Source organism: Rhinoderma darwinii, unplaced genomic scaffold (assembly GCF_050947455.1).
Source record: "Rhinoderma darwinii isolate aRhiDar2 unplaced genomic scaffold, aRhiDar2.hap1 Scaffold_2675, whole genome shotgun sequence".
Taxonomy (NCBI): Eukaryota; Metazoa; Chordata; class Amphibia; order Anura; family Rhinodermatidae; genus Rhinoderma; species Rhinoderma darwinii.
The window spans coordinates 1-15,704 of record NW_027462969.1 but is presented as its reverse complement, the minus strand read 5'-3'; the positions used below and the strand labels follow the sequence as shown (position 1 = coordinate 15,704).

General features: G+C 45.3%; 1 protein-coding gene across 1 annotated transcript; it reads left to right on the top strand.

Annotated features, from left to right (window-relative positions):
* Window positions 1-6,663: 6,663 nt before the first annotated feature.
* LOC142703260 (G-protein coupled receptor 39-like) lies at window positions 6,664-8,131 on the top strand. Its single transcript, XM_075848224.1, has one exon. The coding sequence runs from the start codon at window positions 7,134-7,136 to the stop codon at window positions 7,716-7,718; it is 585 nt and encodes a 194-aa protein (XP_075704339.1). The 5' UTR covers window positions 6,664-7,133; the 3' UTR covers window positions 7,719-8,131.
* The last annotated feature ends 7,573 nt before the right edge of the window (window positions 8,132-15,704 follow it).

Below are 15,704 nucleotides of genomic sequence, written 5' to 3'. Positions count from 1 at the left end.
TAATGTACCGTATATATATCTATACACTGATAGTAATGTACTGTATATATATCTATACACTGATAGTAATGTACTGTATATATCTATACACTGATAGTAATGTACTGTATATATATATACACTGATAGTAATGTACTGTATATATATCTATACACTGATCGTAATGTACTGTATATATATATACACTGATAGTAATGTACTGTATATATATCTATACACTGATAGTAATGTACTGTATATATATCTATACACTGATAGTAATGTACCGTATATATATCTATACACTGATAGTAATGTACTGTATATATATCTATACACTGATAGTAATGTACTGTATATATCTATACACTGATAGTAATGTACTGTATATATATATACACTGATAGTAATGTACTGTATATATATCTATACACTGATCGTAATGTACTGTATATATATATACACTGATAGTAATGTACTGTATATATATAAACACTGATAGTAATGTACTGTATATATATCTATACACTGATAGTAATGTACTGTATATATATCTATACACTGATAGTAATGTACCGTATATATCTATACACTGATAGTAATGTACTGTATATATATCTCTACACTGATAGTAATGTACTGTATATATATATATATATCTATACACTGATAGTAATGTACTGTATATATATCTATACACTGATAGTAATGTACTGTATATATATCTATACACTGATAGTAATGTACCGTATATATCTATACACTGATAGTAATGTACTGTATATATATCTATACACTGATAGTAATGTACCGTATATATCTATACACTGATAGTAATGTACTGTATATATATCTCTACACTGATAGTAATGTACTGTATATATATCTATACACTGATAGTAATGTACTGTATATATATATATATATATCTATACACTGATAGTAATGTACTGTATATATATCTATACACTGATAGTAATGTACTGTATATATATCTATACACTGATAGTAATGTACTGTATATATATATCTATACACTGATAGTAATGTACTGTATATATATCTATACACTGATAGTAATGTACCGTATATATATCTATACACTGATAGTAATGTACTGTATATATATATCTATACACTGATAGTAATGTACTGTATATATATCTATACACTGATAGTAATGTACTGTATATATATATCTATACACTGATAGTAATGTACTGTATATATATCTATACACTGATAGTAATGTACTGTATATATATCTATACACTGATAGTAATGTACCGTATATATATCTATACACTGATAGTAATGTACTGTATATATATCTATACACTGATAGTAATGTACCGTATATATATCTATACACTGATAGTAATGTACTGTATATATCTATACACTGATAGTAATGTACTGTATATATATCTATACACTGATAGTAATGTACTGTATATATATATCTATACACTGATAGTAATGTACTGTATATATATCTATACACTGATAGTAATGTACTGTATATATCTATACACTGATAGTAATGTACTGTATATATATCTATACACTGATAGTAATGTACCGTATATATCTATACACTGATAGTAATGTACTGTATATATATATCTATACACTGATAGTAATGTACTGTATATATATCTATACACTGATAGTAATGTACTGTATATATATATATAGCTATACACTGATAGTAATGTACTGTATATATCTATACACTGATAGTAATGTACCGTATATATATCTATACACTGATAGTAATGTACTGTATATATATCTATACACTGATAGTAATGTACTGTATATATATCTATACACTGATAGTAATTACCGTATATATATCTATACACTGATAGTAATGTACTGTATATATCTATACACTGATAGTAATGTACTGTATATATATCTATACACTGATAGTAATGTACTGTGTATATATCTATACACTGATAGTAATGTACTGTATATATCTATACACTGATAGTAATGTACTGTATATATATCTATACACTGATAGTAATGTACTGTATATATATATCTATACACTGATAGTAATGTACTGTATATATCTATACACTGATAGTAATGTACTGTATATATATCTATACACTGATAGTAATGTACCGTATATATATACACTGATAGTAATGTACCGTATATATATCTATACACTGATAGTAATGTACTGTATATATATCTATACACTGATAGTAATGTACTGTATATATATCTATACACTGATAGTAATGTACCGTATATATATCTATACACTGATAGTAATGTACTGTATATATATCTATACACTGATAGTAATGTACTGTATATATATCTATACACTGATAGTAATGTACTTTATATATCTATACACTGATAGTAATGTACTGTATATATATCTATACACTGATAGTAATGTACTGTATATATCTATACACTGATAGTAATGTACTGTATATATATCTATACACTGATAGTAATGTACTGTATATATCTATACACTGATAGTAATGTACTGTATATATATCTATACACTGATTGTAATGTACTGTATATATATATCTATACACTGATAGTAATGTACTGTATATATCTATACACTGATAGTAATGTACTGTATATATATATCTATACACTGATAGTAATGTACTGTATATATATCTATACACTGATAGTAATGTACTGTATATATATATCTATACACTGATAGTAATGTACTGTATATATATCTATACACTGATAGTAATGTACTGTATATATATCTATACACTGATAGTAATGTACCGTATATATATCTATACACTGATAGTAATGTACCGTATATATCTATACACTGATAGTAATGTACCGTATATATCTATACACTGATAGTAATGTACTGTATATATATCTATACACTGATAGTAATGTACCGGTATATATCTGTACGCTGATAGTACACAGGCAGCCCTAACAGGAAATATAGTCAGCCAGCCCTGGGGTCCTTCAATGGACTGTCTGCCCATATATGGTGTGTTCCTCGATCGGGTCACAGGGATTCCCTTTCTTATTTTCCCCTTGAATGCTGTGCGCAGCTTTCATTGCATTATTCTGCAGAATAGGGGCGTAGATGAGAGGTTTCTCTGATCTCTGCCATTAGAGCGAGGCTGCGGCTGTATTACACAACCGCAGCCACGCTCTGACTAAATTCATGTGTTACAATACTAAGCTGTGCGGCTGCATCACTAGTGACTACATTCATGTATTACAACACTGCGAACCGTTTGAGGGTGCACAGCATAAAAAGATTATCAATATTTTGATGCATCGTGCAACCCTAATGTGGACTATGAAGTGACATTGTAATTGTCCCGGGTGCACAGACCTGGCAGATGTTGGTGCTGACCGGGACTATACGGGAGCGTGTGCTGGAGGTCTGCTCCATACGTGTGACTTGGGCTGTTTCTGCAGCATGGGAAGGGATTTTTGTGAACCTCATTCTGATAGGACACTCAATAAAAATCTCATCCTTCCACAAGATTCAGCCTCTGCTGATGGCTCATATGAGGTCAGTCCCTCTCTACTCTGGTTGTTTCTTCATATCAGCGCAGATCTCAACACGACCATCAAGAAATAGACATGAACCAGCAGCAACTTCTGCACTAAAACAATGGAGTAAAGGTGGAGCACCTAAAATGGTCCCACTACAAGTACAAGATATAGATTACATGACCACGACATGATCCCACTACAGGTACACCATATAGATTACATGACCACGACATGATCCCACTACAGGTACACCATATAGATTACATGACCACGACATGATCCCACTACAGGTACACCATATAGATTACATGACCACGACATGATCCCACTACAGGTACACCATATAGATTACATGACCACGACATGAGCCCACTACAGGTACACCTTACAGATTACATGACCACGACATGATCCCACTACAGGTACACCATATAGATTACATGACCACGACATGATCCCACTACAGGTACACCATATAGATTACATGACCACGACATGATCCCACTACAGGTACACCTTACAGATTACATGACCACGACATGATCCCACTACAGGTACACCATATAGATTACATGACCACGACATGATCCCACTACAGGTACACCATATAGATTACATGACCACGACATGATCCCACTACAGGTACAAGATATAGATTACATGACCACGACATGATCCCACTACAGGTACACCGTATAGATTACATGACCACGACATGATCCCACTACAGGTACACCGTATAGATTACATGACCACGACATGATCCCACTACAGGTACACCTTACAGATTACATGACCACAACATGATCCCACTACAGGTACACCATATAGATTACATGACCACGACATGATCCCACTACAGGTACACCGTATAGATTACATGACCATGACATGATCCCACTACAGGTACACCTTACAGATTACATGACCACGACATGATCCCACTACAGGTACACCATATAGATTACATGACCACGACATGATCCCACTACAGGTACACCGTATAGATTACATGACCACGACATGATCCCACTACAGGTACACCTTACAGATTACATGACCACGACATGATCCCACTACAGGTACACCATATAGATTACATGACCACGACATGATCCCACTACAGGTACAAGATATAGATTACATGACCACAACATGATCCCACTACAGGTACACCGTATAGATTACATGACCACGACATGATCCCACTACAGGTACACCGTATAGATTACATGACCACGACATGATCCCACTACAGGTACACCATATAGATTACATGACCACGACATGATCCCACTACAGGTACACCATATAGATTACATGACCACGACATGATCCCACTACAGGTACACCGTATAGATTACATGACCACGACATGATCCAACTACAGGTACATCATATAGATTACATGACCACGACATGATCCCACTACAGGTACACCTTACATGACCACGACATGATCCCACTACAGGTACACCATATAGATTACATGACCACGACATGATCCCACTACAGGTACACCGTATAGATTACATGACCACGACATGATCCCACTACAGGTACACCATATAGATTACATGACCACGACATGATCCCACTACAGGTACACCATATAGATTACATGACCACGACATGATCCCACTACAGGTACACCATATAGATTACATGACCACGACATGATCCAACTACAGGTACATCATATAGATTACATGACCACGACATGATCCCACTACAGAATATACACCCCTTCTGTGTTTCTGGGACCACAATGCTATTCTGTGCAGCTCCCAACCATCGGGCTCAGACAGGTTTGCCCTGCCAGTTCAGCTGCATCTTTGTGATGTAGAGAACAGGGTACGGCAGTGTATAGGGGTGCGGCAGTGGATAGGGGTGCGGCAGTGTATAGGGGTGCGGCAGTGGATAGGGGTGCGGCAGTGGATAGGGGTGCGGCAGTGGATAAGGGTGCGCCAGTGGATAGGGGTGCGCCAGTGGATAGGGGTGCGCCAGTGGATAGGGGTGCGGCTGTGGATAGGGGTGCGGCAGTGGATAGGGGTGCGGCAGTGGATAGGGATGCGACAGTGGATAGGGGTGCAAAACAATTTGTTGTTTTTTTCGTGTTCTCCTGAGAGGTCGGAGTTTTCAAAATTGCAAAACACCCCCCCCCCCCCCCAGATAGGAATAAGCTTTATTGTATTGCAACCCTTAGGCCGGGTTCCCACGTATCGTAAACGCTGCAGAATTTCCGCAATGTTTACAGTAGCAGCAAAGCGGATGAGATTTAGTAAATGTCCTGCCCACGCTGCAGGGAAAAAAAATGCAGCGTGAATGTTAATAACTTGACCTGCGGTGCAGAATTTAATTCGATGTCAATTTATGCTGCGTTTTTGTTGATTTTCCGTTGCGGGTTTTCCCCATTGAATTCAATGTGGATGTAAAACACGCAACCGAAAGCCAAACATTGCGACTTTTGCGGCGTAATCGCAGCAGTTATGTCGCAAAAATCCCAATGCTGGAAGAAATAAAAAAATTATACTTACCCAGGACGCCCTCCTTCTTCGTGGAGTCCGGCCTACTGGGATGACGTTGGATCCCATGTGACCGCTGCAGCCAATCACAGGCTGCAGCGTCACATGGCCTGAAACGTCATCCAGGGAGGCCGGAGCGGACGTCAGACGAGGGAGGGGGAAAGTCCTGCGGGTTACAGGCCGGATACGCTGCGTGGTATTTCCACAGCATATCCGTCCCATGAGAACCCCCAGGCTTAGGCACCATACACACGAGCGTGCTTTTGAGGCCGCAATTCCCCCGAAAATCTATGGCTAAATTGAGGTCCCATTCATTTCTACGGGCCCATGCACACGCCTGTGGTTTCCACGGTCCGTGCATCAACACAGGGCCTGGACCGCAAAAAAACGGACATGTCTTATTACGGCCGTGTTCTGTGGTCCAAGCTCATAGAAAATAATGAGCACGCGATTTGCAGGTGGCTCGCGGGTGACACTCTGCTGCCGGCCGACCTGAAAATACGGCTGTGGTCGTGTGCATGTGGCCTTAGGAGTGGTGCAATCTGATAATCTGCGTCAGATCAGGAAAGACTGTGCGCTCCTATTCTGGACACTGAGACCTTCCACCACGCATCTAGAACATGCAACACACAGAAGATTTCATTATTTCCATCACTTCTCTAAGACAAAGATCCACCAGGTGACCACCATATTTATGTAGCCAGGCATGCCACTTTTTTCTGACACAAATTTTCCATACGTTTCAGAAATAAAGAGGCCGGACACGTCATCTGCATGAAGCGCGGAGCGGAGACGTACAACAAACATGGCGGCCCTACGATGAGTGCCACATTATAGCATGACCCATCATGTACAGCGGCCTCTTCCTCCGCTCTAATGGATATTGCATTTATTCTGAAGACTTCATTTCAGCTCAGACGTTCATCCCTAGAATTATCTAAGAAACAATCAATGACAAGCGTTCGTTGTGAGGTTTCGTCTCCATCCTCCTCAGAGTAACGAGAGCGCGGCTGAGCGGCTCTGATCAATAAGCATTTACACAATCCATCACAGCGACGACTTTTCTTTACGCCACCTGTGGGACTGATGCCACATTCTCCTGTTTTAATAATGACGCTGCCACATTCTCCAGGATTATTTAAGCCATTCTTATTTCTTTCTCTTCTCCCTACAGGGCTCATAGTTTTGACTCTGACTCTCTGCTGGATTCCCAACCAGGTCCTTCGCATCATGGCGGCCAGCGTACCCAAGCAGGAATGGACCGTCCACTACTTCCGCGCCTACATGACGCTGCTCCCAGTTGCTGACACCTTCTTCTACCTCAGCTCTGTGGTGAATCCGCTCTTATACAACATTTCTTCCAAGCAATTCAGAGATGTTTTCCTTCAGGTCCTTCGTTGTCACCTGACACTGGAGCACGTCAATGTAGAAAAGCTCAGAAGAGCTCACCTGAACTCTGCCGCCAGCAGCGCCAACTACAGACGGCCCCTGATCTCCATGTCCTTGAAAAGAAACAGCACGGCAAAGGCCACAGGAGAGAACTCATTCCGGACCTTCAGGAGCCTCGCTGGGCAGAGCAGCCTGGTGCCAATGAATTCACAGCGGGGTCACACGGAAATAACGGCGCCAGCGTCATCTGGAAGGAACGGTGTTTGTGAAAGTGAAATCTGAGTCATTCTGATCCCAGCAGAGCGTTCCCGCAGATACACAACCAGTTACTCTTAGCATCATCTTGTGCTTTTATTGTTATTACACTTTATTTATTGTGCCAACATATTCGGCAGCACAGTACACGGTAAAAATAAAGGTTACAAGTCAGACACTGGGGGACATATAATATGGTGGCAAGGGAGAGGCGCATATGGGATATACAATATGGCAGGATGGGTAACGATGAGACTTACAATATGGCAGGATGGGTAACGATGAGACATACAATATGGCAGGATGGGTAACGATGAGACTTACAATATGGCAGGATGGGTAACGATGAGACATACAATATGGCAGGATGGGTAACGATGAGACATACAATACGGCAGGATGGGTAACGATGAGACTTACAATATGGCAGGATGGGTAACGATGAGATATACAATATGGCAGGATGGGTAACGATGAGACATACAATATGGCAGGATGGGTAACGATGAGCTATACAATATGGCAGGATGGGTAACGATGAGACATACAATATGGCAGGATGGGTAACGATGAGACATACAATATGGCAGGATGGGTAACGATGAGATATACAATACGGCAGGATGGGTAACGATGAGACATACAATATGGCAGGATGGGTAACGATGAGACTTACAATATGGCAGGATGGGTAACGATGAGACATACAATATGGCAGGATGGGTAACGATGAGACTTACAATATGGCAGGATGGGTAACGATGAGACATACAATATGGCAGGATGGGTAACGATGAGACATACAATATGGCAGGATGGGTAACGATGAGACTTACAATATGGCAGGATGGGTAACGATGAGATATACAATATGGCAGGATGGGTAACGATGAGACATACAATATGGCAGGATGGGTAACGATGAGCTATACAATATGGCAGGATGGGTAACGATGAGACATACAATATGGCAGGATGGGTAACGATGAGACATACAATATGGCAGGATGGGTAACGATGAGCTATACAATATGGCAGGATGGGTAACGATGAGACATACAATATGGCAGGATGGGTAACGATGAGACTTACAATATGGCAGGATGGGTAACGATGAGACATACAATATGGCAGGATGGGTAACGATGAGATATACAATATGGCAGGATGGGTAACGATGAGACTTACAATATGGCAGGATGGGTAACGATGAGATATACAATATGGCAGGATGGGTAACGATGAGACATACAATATGGCAGGATGGGTAACGATGAGACATACAATACGGCAGGATGGGTAACGATGAGACATACAATACGGCAGGATGGGTAACGATGAGATATACAATACGGCAGGATGGGTAACGATGAGATATACAATACGGCAGGATGGGTAACGATGAGACTTACACTATGGCAGGATGGGTAACGATGAGACATACAATATGGCAGGATGGGTAACGATGAGATATACAATATGGCAGGATGGGTAACGATGAGACATACAATATGGCAGGATGGGTAACGATGAGACATACAATATGGCAGGATGGGTAACGATGAGATATACAATATGGCAGGATGGGTAACGATGAGACATACAATATGGCAGGATGGGTAACGATGAGACATACAATATGGCAGGATGGGTAACGATGAGATATACAATATGGCAGGATGGGTAACAATGAGACTTACACTATGGCAGGATGGGTAACGATGAGACATACAATATGGCAGGATGGGTAACGATGAGACATACAATATGGCAGGATGGGTAACGATGAGACTTACAATACGGCAGGATGGGTAACGATGAGATATACAATATGGCAGGATGGGTAACGATGAGACATACAATATGGCAGGATGGGTAACGATGAGATATACAATATGGCAGGATGGGTAACGATGAGACTTACACTATGGCAGGATGGGTAACGATGAGACATACAATACGGCAGGATGGGTAACGATGAGACATACAATATGGCAGGATGGGTAACGATGAGATATACAATACGGCAGGATGGGTAACGATGAGACATACAATATGGCAGGATGGGTAACGATGAGATATACAATATGGCAGGATGGGTAACGATGAGACTTACACTATGGCAGGATGGGTAACGATGAGACATACAATATGGCAGGATGGGTAACGATGAGATATACAATATGGCAGGATGGGTAACGATGAGACATACAATATGGCAGGATGGGTAACGATGAGATATACAATATGGCAGGATGGGTAACGATGAGACTTACAATATGGCAGGATGGGTAACGATGAGACATACAATATGGCAGGATGGGTAACGATGAGACACGATATAGGGGGTAAGTGCTGGAGAATACATTGGGTCAGAACAGACAGGGTTTGGGGTCGGAGATTGCCGGGGTCTGATGCTGAAGGGTGGTCTAGAATACTGGATACATGGAATTAATATATCTGTCTCTAATAAAAACGAATTCTCTTTTGACAATGTCCTGATGAGTTTATTCAATAATTTGGTAAATAGAAGTCATTCCTCCATCTTACTATTCTAGAGAGAGAGGAGGTAGATGTGAGACAGGCCGATGGATATATAGATATGAGCAGATGCATTGTGGGTGACAATAGGCGTGCAGGAGGGGGGGCAGGTGTTGGGGTCTGGACTGTTTTTTTTTGTTTTTTTCTGCATTGTAATATGTAAAACCCGAGACGCAATCATGTACCCGGAGTGACCCTGGATTGTCTACAGATAACTTGGGGGGAGGACCGGCAGAAGGAGACTCCAGAGAACATGGCCCTCATGAAATGTCAAGAAGTCGCTTCACATCCACTTGTTCCTCGGCCTTTATTAAAGTGCAATTAGAAAGTACAACTGAAGAAATCAAAGCCCAAAAATAAAAGTATCACAAAATAGATTTTTGGTGACCTGTTGAATTTGCTTTGGAAACAAAACAACAAGAATTGATGTCCCTGACCGGGAGGTTCCAGCCGGGATCAGTCCTGAAATACAAACCGCTACAGCTGTTCTGCTACCAGGAGCAGCGACCAGAGCGCCATCAGGGCTCCCCGACTCCGAGCCGCGGCACAATTCCTGCTCTTCTTGGCCCGGGGACCGTTGCACAGAGAGCTGTCACAGCAGCTGATACAAACTGAATTGACTTTGCCCGGGGCGCAGAAAGACTGGTATCCAGCAGAGGCGATGAGGCAGGCGGCTGACGAAGCACATGACTTACGATACAATATCCCTGGAAAACAAGAAGAACCAATTACTGGCTGATCAGAGAATCCACCATCTGTGAAATGAACTATTGATATTTTGGGAGCAGATTCTATAGCCCGGCTTCATGACTATCGAGCCAACGGACCCTCCTAATGATTGTCCCATAATCAGCATAATGTGCCGTGAATGTAAAATCAACACACGAACCAAGGACATCATGCGAAGGTCACATTATTACCTGCTACTTAAGATCCCCCAACCAGGACGAGTGGTCGGAAAATATGAAACTCGAGATACGGCTGAGATATGGAATTGTTGCCCTAACGTGTAGCACATTACAGAAGACGGTAGTCATTGGTGCAGTTACCTATTCTCCTACCACTGCTATGGACTGAGGACCCCAACCTCACGTGGACCGACGACCCAACCTCACGTGGACGGACGACCCAACCTCACGTGGACGGACGACCCAACCTCACGTGGACGGACGACCCAACCTCACATGGGCTGGTCACCCCACGTGAAACAACAACCCCGCTGCTTGTAAAAGGACGACCACAACGTATATGTGAATTGACAACCCCACCGCCTGTGAACTGACAGAACCAGACAATATATTTGACAAGACAGCCCTACTGCATGTGAACTTTCTACCCAATTGCAAAAGGACTGATTACCCCACTGTCTATGAACTGACAACACCACATGTAAAATGACGACCCCACTGTATATGTTAATGGACAACTCCACCGCACGTGAACTGTACAGGAAGGAATTTTTAAAGAAGCTTCTTCACAGACTCTGGTCAGTATGGAGACGCTGGGACAGAACACCAGATCTCAGGGCAGTTCATTTTGTGGAACTTTCAGTGAAGTAATGACGATGGAAGATGTTACATCTGTAAAGGGGGACACAACACAAAGTGTTCACAGAATCAAACAACGATTCCAATACCTGGACACCCGTTGACTCTGCGTTATGCCGTATGTAGAATATAAAGCCAGCGGTTTTCTGTGGAGCTGTTCACACACGATATTGCTAAGCAACAGAAGTTCACGTGAATATCTGGGATTGATACTCGCCCTTCAGGAGGGGGGTGATGTGTACTCTATACCGTGCTCCATAGATCTTCTCATTTCTTTAATGGTATAAAGTGTTCCACGTGGGTGGGATACGCCATTTCTTGGTCTCCATAGCAGAAAGTGCATTTGGTGGAGGATAAAGGAGCATTTTCCTGAATCTACTGTTCACCTATAAAAAGCCTTCAAGAAAAAAGAAGGGGAGAAAAAAAACTGAAGCCCCTACAAGGATATATGGGGGACAATACAGAATACACTTCACCCGTCCTTCTACTGAAGAAATCCCTAATAAAAGTGATCACGATGGAGCCGACCACCAAGACTGCAGGGGAGTCATGAAGACAATTTCCAAATAGAACGGAGAGATTCAGCAGGAGCGTCGTCCTAGATCCTTCTCTCAATTTCTAAATGGTAAATTTAAAGAGAATCTTAAGACTCCTCCCTCCTTCTTAAGGCTCCTCCCTCCTTCTTAAGGCTCCACCTCTCAGTCTATGTCAGTTTCCTTCATAATCAACCTATAACCATTTCTCCGTACCGTAATAGAAATCAGTTCCTACTATACATCCTGTGCCGCCCTCTACCAGCGCCACCCACCTGTACCACCCGTCCTGTGCCGCCCTCCGCCTGTAGCACCCGTCCTGCGCCGCCCTCCACCCGCCCTCCGCCTGTACCACCCGTTCTGCGCCGCCCTCTACCCGTCCTGCGCCGCCCTCTACCCGCCCTGCGCCGCCCTCCACCTGTACCACCCGTCCTGCGCCGCCCTCCACCTGTGCCACCCGTCCTGCGCCGCCCTCCACCTGTGCCACCCGTCCTGCGCCGCCCTCCACCTGTGCCACACGTCCTGCGCCGCCCTCCACCTGTGCCACACGTCCTGCGCCGCCCTCCACCTGTACCACCCGTCCTGCGCCGCCCTCCACCTGTGCCACCCGTCCTGCGCCGCCCTCCACCTGTGCCACCCGTCCTGCGCCGCCCTCCACCTGTGCCACACGTCCTGCGCCGCCCTCCACCTGTGCCACACGTCCTGCGCCGCCCTCCACCTGTGCCACACGTCCTGCGCAGCCCTCCACCTGTGCCACACGTCCTGCGCCGCCCTCCACCTGTGCCACACGTCCTGCGCCGCCCTCCACCTGTGCCACACGTCCTGCGCCGCCCTCCACCTGTGCCACACGTCCTGCGCCGCCCTCCACCTGTGCCACACGTCCTGCGCCGCCCTCCACCTGTGCCACACGTCCTGCGCCGCCCTCCACCTGTGCCACACGTCCTGCGCCGCCCTCCACCTGTGCCACACGTCCTGCGCCGCCCTCCACCTGTGCCACACGTCCTGCGCCGCCCTCCACCTGTGCCACACGTCCTGCGCCGCCCTCCACCTGTGCCACACGTCCTGCGCCGCCCTCCACCTGCACCACACGTCCTGCGCCGCCCTCCACCTGCGCCACACGTCCTGCGCCGCTCTCCACCTGCGCCACACGGCCTGCGCCGCCCTCCACCTGCGCCACACGTCCTGCGCCGCCCTCCACCTGCGCCACACGTCCTGCGCCGCCCTCCACCTGCGCCACACGTCCTGCGCCGCCCTCCACCTGCGCCACACGTCCTGCGCCGCCCTCCACCTGCGCCACACGTCCTGCGCCGCCCTCCACCTGTGCCACACGTCCTGCGCCGCCCTCCACCTGTGCCACACGTCCTGCGCCGCCCTCCACCTGTGCCACACGTCCTGCGCCGCCCTCCACCTGTGCCACACGTCCTGCGCCGCCCTCCACCTGTGCCACACGTCCTGCGCCGCCCTCCACCTGTGCCACACGTCCTGCGCCGCCCTCCACCTGTACCACACGTCCTGCGCCGCCCTCCACCTGTACCACACGTCCTGCGCCGCCCTCCACCTGTACCACACGTCCTGCGCCGCCCTCCACCTGTACCACACGTCCTGCGCCGCTCTCCACCTGTACCACACGTCCTGCGCCGCTCTCCACCTGTACCACACGTCCTGCGCCGCTCTCCACCTGTACCACACGTCCTGCGCCGCTCTCTACCTGTACCACACGTCCTGCGCCGCTCTCTACCTGTACCACACGTCCTGCGCCGCTCTCTACCTGTACCACACGTCCTGCGCCGCTCTCTACCTGTACCACACGTCCTGCGCCGCTCTCTACCTGTACCACACGTCCTGCGCCGCTCTCTACCTGTACCACACGTCCTGCGCCGCTCTCTACCTGTACCACACGTCCTGCGCCGCTCTCTACCTGTACCACACGTCCTGCGCCGCTCTCTACCTGTACCACACGTCCTGCGCCGCTCTCTACCTGTACCACACGTCCTGCGCCGCTCTCTACCTGTAGCACACGTCCTGCGCCGCTCTCTACCTGTAGCACACGTCCTGCGCCGCTCTCTACCTGTACCACACGTCCTGCGCCGCTCTCTACCTGTACCACACGTCCTGCGCCGCTCTCTACCTGTACCACACGTCCTGCGCCGCTCTCTACCTGTACCACACGTCCTGTGCCGCTCTCTACCTGTACCACACGTCCTGTGCCTGCTCTCTACCCGTACCACACGTCCTGTGCCGCTCTCTACCTGTACCACACGTCCTGCGCCGCTCTCTACCTGTACCACACGTCCTGTGCCGCTCTCTACCTGTACCACACGTCCTGTGCCGCTCTCTACCTGTACTACACGTCCTGTGCCGCTCTCTACCTGTACCACACGTCCTGTGCCGCTCTCTACCTGTACCACACGTCCTGTGCCGCTCTCTACCTGTACTACATGTCCTGTACCTCTCTCTACCTGCACCACATGTCCTATATTGTATATTTTTGTGTGGCAAATCTGCAGCGTAATACAGTAACAGCAAAGTAAATGACATTTCAAGAAATCTCATCTACACGTTGTAGATCTTTTCTGCATGTAAATTGACCTGCGGTGCATATTTTAAAATCTGCAGCATGTCAATTTTTCTTGCATTTCCGCTTACAAATTGTATCGGACCAGTTTAAAAAAAACAAAAAAAAACACATCAAAATCTGCAGCATAAAAAATGCACCTATTTCTGCATCAAAATGTAAAAACTGCATCTAAAAAGGCATAAAAAAACCAACAACTATTAGGTGTGGATTTTACCAGCATTTTTGATGCAGATTTTCTGCACCAAATTCCGCAACGTGTGCGTGCAGCCTAAAGAACTTCATGTCCTTCACATGGACCGAACTACTGATCTGATCTGATTCGTTTTCTGTTTCTTTTTTGTAGTTTCAAAAGACATTTTGTGTTTTCCATCGAATTGTGGTCAGAAGTTACAATAGTTTCAGGTTCCAGTGGTTGTAATCGTATAACCTGAGGGGACAGTGTGTACGTTAACAATACCAGGCTGCAGCGTTGTCTCCTCTTCTGTTGGAGAAGGGGCCGAGGCTGCTCTGTGTGTGAAAGCAAAGCGCGCCTATAGCCGGGTGTATTGTAAAGGATTAAACGCAATCAAGTGGAAAATGGCAGAAAGGATGAAGCCGTTGGATAGGAGCAGCTGATGCCGGGGATTTGCATTTGGTATTTTCTAACGGTAGGGAGAGCGGCCTAATCCTCATCTCTATAAGAGGCCAGAAAATGAAAAACATTCAAAGTTAGCGGCCATATCGTGTGCGGAATGAAAGTCACTGGAGCAGAGACCACACATCATCCATCATGTGCGCTCTGCTAAACTGCACTCCAAGCCCAATCTGCAGGAAT